Consider the following 12,246-nt stretch of genomic DNA (forward strand, 5'->3'; position numbering starts at 1 on the left):
AGCACTCTTATCAATTCCTCATAGCACTCTTGTCAATGCAATAGAGACAACAATCTCACTGATTGATCGCACAGACATTTCCACTACTAAATCACTTGCATATCTCAGGTTGTTAAAAACTGTTGTTGGGTTCTAATTATCAGAATAAGAACTCGATGGACACTATGAAAGCTTAAACCAGGTTTATTCTTCCCAAAGGATCGAACAGCTGAACAGACAAAAACATATTCACACAAGCACTTTAACCCTTTCTCCTATGCTGAGTCTCCTCCTACACATCTGAACAGCCAGTGCATCTCTGTTGCTAGACAGAACCTTAGTGATATCTGTTCTTCGTCACTTCATCTGACCTGACCTCTGCCCCAAAATGTAAACATTATGTCCGGATATTATACATTACCCTCTCTCCCTCAGTGACATATCCTGACATAATGTAAACGTTATACATCACCCTCCCTCCCTCCCTCAGTGACATATCCTGACATAATGTAAAAGTTATACATTACCCTCTCTCCCTCAGTGACATATCCTGACATAATGTAAACGTTTTACATTACCCTCTCTCCCTCAGTGACATATCCTGACATAATGTAAAAGTTATACATTACCCTCTCTCCCTCAGTGACATATCCTGACATAATGTAAACGTTTTACATTACCATCTCTCCCTCAGTGACATATCCTGACCTAATGTAAAAGTTATACATTACCCTCTCTCCCTCAGTGACATATCCTGACATAATGTAAACGTTATACATTGCCCTCTCTCCCTCAGTGACATATCCTGACATAATGTAAACATTTTATATTACCCTCTCTCCCTCAGTGACATATCCTGACATAATGTAAACGTTATACATTACCCTCTCTCCCTCAGTGACATATCCTGACATAATGTAAATGTTATATATTGCCCTCTCTCCCTCAGTGACCTATCCTGACATAATGTAAACGTTTTACATTACCCTATCTCCCTCAGTGACACATCCTGACATAATGTAAACGTTTTACATTACCCTCTCTCCCTCAGTGACATACCCTGCCATAATGTAAACGTTTTACATTACCCTCTCTCCCTCAGTGACATATCCTGACATAATGTAAACGTTATACATTACCCTCTCTCCCTCAGTGACATGAATAAGTATATTTCATAAGTCAAGAAATCAGAACCCAACACTGTATTTAGGAAAAAGACAGTCATTCAGGGTAATGTTCTTATACCAGGCTTTTTTATTTGTCAGCGTTGGCTGTTACAATACAAAACATAGACTTATCTGAGAGCAACAACTTCCAGAACACATTGCTGAATATGTATAGCTATCCAGACGACAAAGTCAGAAATTAAGATCATACCGTTAGAAAACAAATGATGGCAATAACTTATCGACATGTTCTGAATAACATTATAAGCACGTCTTCTTACATCTGCCTTATCTTATTCATTTAAAATGATCCACATTAGTTGTATTCTAAAGAATGTCCTATTTCTCTCATGTAACGAATGTCTGAAAAGCTGGAGACCAGTGTTGCTTTAATTGAATATGTAAAATGACAAAGATATATTAAAACAAGGTTTGATGAAGTTAAGTATTAACATCCTATGTCATTAAAGTCCCTAGAGTTACTGTTTAAGGGATAGTTCAGCCATATTTAGTTCAGCCATATTACAAAATTACATATTGGTTTCCTTACCCTGCAAGCAGTCTATGGGCAAAGTATGACAGCAATCCATGCTTTAGTTTAGTTTCCCTGACACTACTAACATTTTAGCATTTGTGGCACAAATCCCATTCAAGTCACAGGACTGATGTTATAATTTTCACGCATCATGTTCATATCATCTACTGTATAAGTGACTTTGTTGAGCTTCACAATCAATTTAAGATACTTTTGGATTATTTGGACATGATGCATGAAAAATGCTAATATCGGTCGCATGACTTGAATGGGATTTGAGCCACAAATCCTAAAACATTAGAATGTGTGCCAGGGAACAGTGCCAGGGAACAGTGCCAGGGAACAGTGCCAGGGAACAGTGCCAGGGAACAGTGCCAGGGAACAGTGCCAGGGAACAGTACCAGGGAACAGTACCAGGGAACAGTGCCAGGGAACAGTACCAGGGAACAGTACCAGGGAACAGTGCCAGGGAACAATGCCAGGGAACAGTACCAGGGAACAGTGCCAGGGAACAGTACCAGGGAACAGTACCAGGGAACAGTGCCAGGGAACAATGCCAGGGAACAGTACCAGGGAACAGTGCCAGGGAACAGTGCCAGGGAACAGTACCAGGGAACAGTGCCAGGGAACAGTACCAGGGAACAGTACCAGGGAACAGTGCCAGGGAACAGTGCCAGGGAACAGTGCCAGGGAACAGTGCCAGGGAACAGTGCCAGGGAACAGTGCCAGGGAACAGTGCCAGGGAACAGTGCCAGGGAACAGTGCCAGGGAACAGTGCCAGGGAACAGTGCCAGGGAACAGTACCAGGGAACAGTGCCAGGGAACAGTGCCAGGGAACAGTGCCAGGGAACAGTGCCAGGGAACAGTGCCAGGGAACAGTACCAGGGAACAGTGCCAGGGAACAGTACCAGGGAACAGTGCCAGGGAACAGTACCAGGGAACAGGGAACAGTGCCAGGGAACAATGCCAGGGAACAGTACCAGGGAACAGTGCCAGGGAACAGTGCCAGGGAACAGTGCCAGGGAACAATGCCAGGGAACAGTGCCAGGGAACAGTACCAGGGAACAGTGCCAGGGAACAATGCCAGGGAACAGTGCCAGGGAACAGTGCCAGGGAACAGTGCCAGGGAACAATGCCAGGGAACAGTGCCAGGGAACAATGCCAGGGAACAGTGCCAGGGAACAGTGCCAGGGAACAGTGCCAGGGAACAATGCCAGGGAACAGTGCCAGGGAACAGTACCAGGGAACAGTGCCAGGGAACAATGCCAGGGAACAGTGCCAGGGAACAGTGCCAGGGAACAGTGCCAGGGAACAGTGCCAGGGAACAATGCCAGGGAACAGTACCAGGGAACAGTACCAGGGAACAGTACCAGGGAACAGTGCCAGGGAACAATGCCAGGGAACAGTACCAGGGAACAGTGCCAGGGAACAGTGCCAGGGAAACGTAACCAAAGCTTGGATTGCCATCGTACCTTGGCCATAGACTGCTTACAGGGTAAGGAAACCAAAATGTCATTTTTCTCATTTGTGTGAACTATCCCTTTAAGTAATGTGCTTCAAGAAAGTAGTGTGTCCCCTCATTGAATTCTAGAGGTTAAAGTGAAGGTGCAGTATGCAGAAATGATCATGAAAATGTAACAAATCCTCCTACTGTTCATAATAGAACACTGCCCGTTGACAGCAGGTCAGTATCAACACAATCAGAGACGGAGAGGAACAGATAGTTAACAGCACAATGTGTTTTCATTTCATAACATTCCTTTTCTTTAGTAGTAATGAGTATCCACTGGATATCGTACAAGACACACTTCATTCAAAATGAATAACTTGTAAATACATTCAGTGTGGTGGGTGGCTTACAAAAATATGGAACAGGTAAATCATTTCAAAAATGTAAATTATTGGAAAGCATTTCATAAGTGACTACTTAAATATGTATATCCTGTATTACATATATCATTACAGTTATATTTTAGTGGTACAATATATAATACACATTTAATTCTCAAATCAGACACATTGACACAGACATTCAGTCATCTCTTTTAACTGCTGAAGTATCAAATACATGTTTTTAGCAATAATAGTTTAAATCTGTATGTCTCTCAAAACGATCCAGTATTCTGTTTCCCATTGCTGATCATGTTCTGTAGCCTTCATCTTTCTAGCCTATAATTGTATCATACATTCATATACAGTATATCAGACAGCTGGGTTCAAATAGTTACTGATGTCAGTCTCTTTCCTATTCCTTTTCATGAATCTTTTCATTTCTATAAATGGTATAACATTTTTATTTACAAATATATAAAAAGCAAAACCATTGATCCAGTATAGCTGAATTTGTCTGTTCCAGAGGAACACTCTATAGCCATGAAATATACAGAGTTTGAGGTGTTAAACTAGCTGGACATTCAAACTACACTGTCACGTATTAAAGCCCTGTATGCACAACTCTGCAGACAACCTAATTCCCACAATATACATTTCTTGAATGACAAAAATTGAAATGCTATGAGTGCGTTTGTGTGTATGTGTTTGTGCATGTATGCGGATTTTCGCATGCGCTCCTGTCCGTGTGTGTGTGAGAGAGATAGAGACTGTGTGTGTGTCTGCCTGTCTGCCTGCCTGCCTGTCTGCCTGCCTGCCAACCCTTCTTCCTGTCTCTCTGATCACCAGGCCAGGGGTGAGGCCATTCTTGGGCTCCTGGGACTCCTAGGAGGGTTCTCATTGGCCTGGTTCTCACTAAGAGCTCTCTGAAAAACAACAATAAAACATTGTCAGACAAGACAAAAACATGCAGTACCATTACTACTACCGTCTTGATAGCACTTCTTGATAGCACTACATACTTGTCTATTTCAGAGGTCTCTTTCAAACTCTAGGCGGTTCACCTCAAACTTGGCGAGGAACTCAGTGAATATCCCAAAGAACGACTCTGTGTTGGTGGCTTGGCTGTCCTCTCCGAAGAAGGAGGCTGTCTTGGACCACTCCTCCATGGCCCTCTGCTGCAGGGACTCCAGAGACTGTAGTGCTGGGTGGATGTTCTCCAGGAAGCCCTGCTCATAGGGAAGTCAAGGATACAACAGCCAGAGGTAGGAGCTGCAGTACATTTGGTGGTGGATGGGGTGAGAGACCCCCATGTAAAGGGTTATTTTACAGTATGCATACTCTCACACCTGTAATGAATTATGTAACGAATCTCTCGCTCTCTCCTTCTTCCCCCCCCCCTTTCCCTCAGGTTAGTTGTGAAAGATACACTCATGACTGCAGCGAAGCGGTCATCTGCTGTAGCAGGCATTTTCTGGCAGGCAGATCGGATGTCCTGGATAGTGGTGTGAAGGTCGTTCAGGTCAGATGTGATGGTCCTCTGGTTCACTACAGAGAGTGAGAGAGTGAGATGGGAGAGAGAGAGAGAAAGAAAGAGAGAGCAGGGTGAAGAACAAAGGTGGAAGAGTGCTTATGGAAAAACAGGATTACATATTTAATCTATTCATTTACACGCAATAGGTAAACATTACATGTAACACAACATGCTGTACATGAAACACTACACCCGACACACAAAAGAAAATGCACACATGAAGAAACTGCTACTCAGTTTACCTTTGGCTGCCAGGGGAACCGTGGTGAGGTCCTTGGCAAAATCCAGGACGTTGGGAAAGTGAAGACACAGTGACTTGACAAGGATGTGCAGAAATGTAGATTTCCCATCCACTGTTTTTGTGGTGCCGAGCTACAAGAAACAGCAGTGCATTAGTAACAGTGTCCGTGGGTTAACAACAGTGAAGTAACAACAGTGAAGTAAAGAAATGTCATAGGAATACAGGCCAATATCCATGAGGAGCTCACCTCAGTGAGGAAGTTGATCTTAAACCCGGTGGTTTTGTTGCCAGTCTTAGGCTGACCGTTGTTCAGATAGTTCCCCATCGCCAGCACAAACTAAGGAAACATTTGACACAGTTGGCATATAACTTACTTGTATTTAGTTTAGGATTGAAACAGCAACATTACCACTTTAAGGCTGAACATTACCCACGATAACACTATATTTTCCACTCAGGGAATAAATCTGAAATGGCTGTTTAGGTGTTTGGGCTACTGCCGATCCTTAACCTTCCTGGTGTATCTGTGGCTCAAGCTAAAACGTTGGTAAAGCCAAACAAATGCATTTCCATTCTCTCCATTCTTAGCACCGAATGAGACTGTTGTTGGTTTTATCTTATCAGAATCATGCTGCCGGGTGACAAGTTGAAGACGTTGCATTGCTCTTCCTAGTGATTGTACATGTCAGAGTGCAGAACTGTGTACCTCCAGTATCTTGGCCAGTTTCTTGCTGGTCTTGAGCTCCATGGAGGCGTTGTATATGCAGTCGTAGCCGCCCCTCATCTCCTCTGTCTTCTCCTGCAGGGTGCTTTTGAAGTGGAGGCTTCTCAGACGAGTCTTGTACTCTGGTACTGACAGCATCTATGACATTATGCACACACACACACACACACACACACACATACACACACACACACACACACACACATACATACACACATGCAAAGACACACAATTACAAACGAGGAAACAGAAAACCAGCAACAACACCTACACATAACCAAACTCTCATTCTATGACTGTGAGCAACCAACAAACCCTACTACTACTACTTTTATTGCTACTACTTCTACTGCCACTACTATTACTACTTCTATTACTACTACTACTTCTGCTGCCACTACTATTACTACTTCTATTACTACTACTACTTCTGCTGCCACTACTATTACTACTTCTATTACTACTACTACTTCTGCTGCCACTACTATTACTACTTCTATTACTACTACTACTTCTGCTGCCACTACTACTACTACTTCTATTACTACTACTACTTCTGCTGCCACTACTACTACTACTTCTGCTGCCACTACTACTACTACTTCTATTACTACTACTACTTCTATTACTACTACTACTGCTGCTGCTATTACTACAACAACATCTACTACAACAACTACTACTAATTATACTACTACTACTACCACTACTACTACTACTATTACTACTACTACCACTACTTATACTAGTACCCAATTTTCATACTTGACTAAAAGTAAAGATACCTTAATAGAAAATCAGTTAAAGTCTAAAAGTATTTGGTTTTAAATATACTTAAGTATCAAAAGTAAATGTCGTTGCTAAAATATACTTAAGTAACACAAATGCTTAGTTTGTAAATGATGAGTGTTGGAAGTGCCCCTGACTATCCGTAAAAAAAAAAAAAAAAATTAAATGATGCCGTCTGGTTTTTTAAATGTATTTATACTTTAACTTTGAATTTTGAGACTTGAGTATTGATGGATTCTGGGTACTAACTCCTAAACTTTGGATAGGGTTAATTATCAGGTATCCTATTGAAATATTGAGTGCTTAGGTTTAGAGGGTCTACACCAGAAGTTAATGGTTGTCTGTAGGAGGAAGGTATATGGTGTTTGCGATTAAGCTTGGAATGTGCTGAGTGCAGGGAAAGTGATCATGTGGCAGGCATTGACAAGGGGAGAGAGCCATGGATTAGTGACGAAGGGGATCGAGGTCAGGTGAGGTCACGTTAAGGGAGAAAGAAAAGTTTATCAGTAAAGATACAATGTTGGTTCAGATGTGTAGGAAGAGACTCAGCCAATGAGGAAGGGTTAAATATCAGTGATTGTGTGAACAATGTCTTTGTCTAATGCAGCTGTATTGATCCTCTGGGAAGAATAAACTTAGTTTGCGCTTTCATAGTGTCCATTGTGTTTTTACTCTGAGAATTAGAACCTAACAGTATCAAAAGTAAATGTCATTGCTAAAATATACTTAAGTATCAAAATTCAAAGTAAAAGTGTAAATACACTTCAAATTCCTTATATAAAGTAAACCAGACCAGAGGCAGTAGGGATGACCAGGGATGTTGTGTGTGTGAATTAAACTATTTTCCTGTACATAATTTTCTTTGGGAATGTAGTGAAGTAAAAGTAAAAGTTGTCAAAAATATAAATAGTAAAGTAAAGTACAAATATACAAAAAACGACTTATGTAGTACTTTCAAGTATTTTTACTTAAGTACTTTACACCACTGAGTACTACTACTCCTACTTTCACCCACAGTATACCACAACAAAACGACACAAATACATCCATAAAGATCCCCCAAACTTTGACTGTACGTTTGTCTATTCCATGTGTAACTCTGTGTTGTTTGTGTCGCACTGCCTTGCTTTATCTTGGCCAGGTCGCAGTTGTAAATGAGAACGTGTTCTCAACTGGCCTATCTGGTTAAATAAAGGTGACATTTGTTTTATTTAAATTGCTGAGCCTTCTCCCTGCAGTCTAGGCCCAGTACCTGTAGTACAAACTGGTCAGGCTCGCTGAGTTTGGCTGGGTCCTCGCTGTACTGTTCATACTGCTTGACCTCCTCTGCATCGGGGGCGTACAGCAGCAACTGCTTGATGTGGGTCGGCTCCAGCCGCTCTGTGGCCATGGTCATCAGCACCTGGCGTAGTTCGCCCGGGGACAGCTTCAGGTGGGCAATCAGGATGGCTGGAGGTCAGGGGTCAAGAGATCAAAGGGTCAAATATCCGAGGCCACAGTAACAGTGTAACATAGTCTCATGGTTTCAGTCAACACAGACTATATTAGAACAATAACATAAGATCTGAAGTGCAGTGTAACACAGCCTGGAACAATGTAGCGTCCTCCTCGCGTTCTCCACTCTCATACTTACATGCGTTGTAGGCCTTCTTATGGGACAGAATCTCAACTACGTCTTTCTTCTTGAATGTCTCCGACTGAGGGGATGGGTCTGGAAGAGAAACTGACACAGAACATCATGTGGGAAACATGAGGGAAACAGAGAAACATGAGAAGAGGCAGAAAGACAAAGTGATTGACACAGAGAGGGAGAGGCAGAAAGGAAGAGTGTGAAGACAAAGATCAAGGGAGAGAGAGACTGCTAAGGAGCAGAAAATGTCCATATCAGGATTTTCAATGTACTGTATTTCTAAATACATAATTTCAAGTATTGGGCTTAAATGGGTCAGTGAAATGCCTATGGCGGTAACGCTGCTGTCATTCGTCAGAGGGACCACTGATCAAAAGCAAATCAAAACCATGGTGGGCTTCACACACATTGCTCAAGATGAAGAAGTATTCATATTAGACACACTAGGCATGAACTGACTGGTGGTGGTATGTACATGGTTTTGTGGAAGGAACCTCCACACGTACAGTATGTGCAAACATACTGTATGCACACTAACATATGCATTATGCATGTATACACACAAACAGCCACGTTCACACACACACGTGGGCACATTATACTCACTGGGGTTCTTTTGTGTCCCGAAGTGCAGTTCCAGATCCAGATACTTCACCATGTCATTCAGTTTGTCATAATCCGAATCCTCCCCCAACTGCAACACCCAGATTAAAAACAGGCATTATGTACATTATGCACTCATTAAGTTAAGCTAATGCTTGTCATTTCAGAAATTGACTGCTTATTTGAATTTTTTTACAGAACTGTTGTAAATCAAAAAACCTGACCCAACCCTGACTAACTCACCTGTTCTAACCTTGACTAACTCAGCTATCGCAACCCTGACTAACTCACCTGTTCTAACCTTGACTACTCACCTGTCCCAACCTTGACTAACTCAGCTGTCGCAACCCTGACCAACTCACCTGTCCAAACCCTGACTAACTCCAGTCCAAACTGTGGCTGACATACCTGTCCCAATCCTGACTAACTTACCTGTCCCCATCCAACTTCACCTAACAAAGTTCACCTTTCCCACCCTGACTAACACACCTGTCCAAACCCTGACTAACTCCAGTCCAAACTGTGGCTGACATACCTGTCCCAATCCTGACTAACTCACCTGTCTCAATGCTGACTAACTCCTCTATCCAATATGTGACTAACTCACCTGTCCCCAGATGGTGCCCTCAGAGTTCTCCACCTGTTCCCAGCGCAGCCTCTTTACACTCATATGATTGGAGTCCATCCTCGGAAGGCCTGGGCGAGGCAGCGGAGGAGGGGTTCCAGGAGGGGGCAGGGGCGGAGGAGGAGGGGGCTCCTGTTTCCCCAACTGGTCCAAGTTATTCTGGGACTGGGAATGCTGCTTAGGCTGAGGTTGGGGCTGGTGGTGGGAGTGGGAGTGGTGGTGAGACTGGGATTGACTGAATAGCCGCTGAGAAGGCTGGGACTGAGGACGACCCTGGTTGGAGGGGTGGACCTGGTGGGTTTGGTGGGGTTGGTGTTGGGGCAGAGGCTGGAAGGTGGACAGGGTGGGCTGGTGGGGTGGAAGGGGCTGGAAGGTGGACAGGGTGGGCTGGGGGTGGTGGCGCTGCTGGATGGGCTGGTGGATTAGGTGGATCTGATGGAGCTCTGGCTGAGTGGGCTGGGGAGGGACCTGGTGGTGGATGTGCTGGATCTGGGGAGTGTGGTGGTAAGTCTGCTGGATGGAGTGGGGACGCTGGGGGGATGGCTGGTGAGTGCGATGAGACTTGAGAGATTGACGAGTCTGTTGACCCTGGTGGCTGGCCTGGGAAGATGGGTGAGTCTGATGGCTCTGAAGAGACTGGTGGATCTCCTGATCCAGATGTACGGGTAGTGATGCAGGCTGATCTTGGTGGATCTGATGAGCTTGGTGAAGGAGCTCCGTGGATGAGAGGTGCTGCTGGATCTGATGAGCTTGGTGAAGGAGCTCTGTGGATGAGTGGTGAGGTTGGTGAAGAAGTTCCATGGAGGAGTGGTGCTGCTGGACCCGATGAGCTTGGTGAAGGAGCTCCATGGACGAGTGGTGCTGCTGGTCTTGTTGAGCTTGGTGCAGGAATTCCATGGAGGAGTGGTGCTGCTGGACCTGCTGAGCTTGGTGAAGGAATTCTATGGAGGAGTGGGGCTGCTGGACCTGCTGAGCTTGGTGAAGGAGCTCCATGGAGGAGTGGTGCTGCTGGACCTGCTGAGCTTGGTGAAGGAGCTCCATGGAGGAGTGGTGCTGCTGGACCTGCTGAGCTTGGTGAAGGAGCTCCATGGAGGAGTGGTGCTGCTGGACCTGATGAGCTTGGTGAAGGAGCTCCATGGAGGAGTGGTGCTGCTGGACCTGCTGAGCTTGGTGAAGGAGCTCCATGGAGGAGTGGTGCTGCTGGACCTGATGAGCTTGCTGAAGGCGCTCCATGGATGAGTGATGTGACTGTGTATGAATACTCTGATAGATTGCCTCCGAGTACTGACTCTGTTGATCTGGATGGACAGGGGAATGGGCTGGGGGATTGTGAGGTGATGTGGCTGAGTGAGACTGACGTCGGCTCTGACGACGCGTCTGTTGTTGAGCTTGGTGCATCTGGTAGAGTGAGGGTTCTGGGTGGTTTGGGAGGTCTGGATGGGTGTGGGCTGCCTCTGGAGAGGGGAGGGGGGGCAGGGACTGGTGAAGCTGCTGCAGAGGGTGTGCTTTGTGCGAGGACTGGGCAGGCAGTGACTGGTGCCCCTGGTAAATACTTTGCTCCTGGTACGCTTGTTGCTCCTGGTATGATTGATGCTTCTGTAACGCTTGTTGTTCTTGATGTGCTTGTTGCTCCTGGAATGCTTGTCGCTCCTGGTGCGCTTGATGTGCTTGTCGCTCCTGGTGCGCTTGTTGTGCTTGTTGCTCCTGGTAAGCTTTTTGTTCCTGAAACGCTTGTTGCTTCTGGAATGCTCGTTGCTCCTGGTACACTTGTCGCTCCTGGTACGCTTGTTGCACTTGTTGGTCCTGGTAAGCTTGTTGGTCCTGGTAAGCTTGTTGTTCCTGGTAAGCTTGTTGCTCCTGGTACGCATTTTGTTCCTGCATTGCAGAGTGGGCTAGCAGGTCCTCCCGGGTGGGAAGCACCTTGTGAATGGACTGGCGTTTGGGCGGTGGGTTGGAGCGAGGAGGAGGGGGCGGAGGTGGCCCTTGGTGGCGGCGGAAAGGCAGTTGTATTCTGGGAGACTGTTCAGGGGTGGCGGTATAGCTTGGGGGTAGAGGAGGATCATTGAATTGGATGGGCGGAGGTGGCGGGGGAGTCATGGGGGAGGGGGTATGTGTTCGGAGGAGGAGGAGTAGGTGAGGGAAGAGGCGTCCTCTCCGCTGCTGCCCTGGCACTCGCTGGGGCTGCTCAGCTCAGGGGGTATTATGAAACCCCCATCTCCATCTTCATCATCCACCTCCACCTCCTCATCCTCATCCTCATCCTCATCATCTGGGAAGCTCATCTGGACAACATCCTGGCATTACCACCAATCACATAGATTCATTAAGGCTTGGGCCATTGATCCAGTGTAATTTATAGTCTTATGTGCTTTACGGTAGAGTTTCTTAATAGAAACACACAAATTATATATACTAAAAACAGAGAAACAAACGTTTAAGTGAGAAGTAGGCATTGGCCTGAAGCCGAAAAAGAAATTCACATGAGCACCACAATGCCTACTCCACCCATGCTCTACCAAGGTTTTCCAGCACCACAATGCCTACTCTACCCATGCTCTACCAAGGTTTTCCAGCATATAGCTTTGACCTA

At 45.3% G+C, this 12,246-nt stretch overlaps 1 protein-coding gene across 1 annotated transcript in view; it reads right to left on the reverse strand.

Annotated features, from left to right (window-relative positions):
• Positions 1-2,628: 2,628 nt before the first annotated feature.
• grid2ipa (glutamate receptor, ionotropic, delta 2 (Grid2) interacting protein, a) overlaps positions 2,629-12,246 on the reverse strand; it is a 61,968-nt gene continuing 52,350 nt past the window's right edge. Inside the window, 11 exon segments of the mRNA XM_065010444.1 lie at positions 2,629-4,436; positions 4,575-4,739; positions 4,940-5,058; positions 5,287-5,416; positions 5,533-5,622; positions 5,992-6,147; positions 8,051-8,247; positions 8,432-8,521; positions 9,035-9,122; positions 9,639-11,752; positions 11,755-11,950. Of these exon segments, the coding sequence (XP_064866516.1) occupies positions 4,353-4,436; positions 4,575-4,739; positions 4,940-5,058; positions 5,287-5,416; positions 5,533-5,622; positions 5,992-6,147; positions 8,051-8,247; positions 8,432-8,521; positions 9,035-9,122; positions 9,639-11,752; positions 11,755-11,950 (3,429 nt within the window). The 3' untranslated portion in view covers positions 2,629-4,352.

The sequence above is a fragment of the Oncorhynchus nerka genome, linkage group LG26, assembly GCF_034236695.1.
Source record: "Oncorhynchus nerka isolate Pitt River linkage group LG26, Oner_Uvic_2.0, whole genome shotgun sequence".
NCBI lineage: Eukaryota > Metazoa > Chordata > Actinopteri > Salmoniformes > Salmonidae > Oncorhynchus > Oncorhynchus nerka.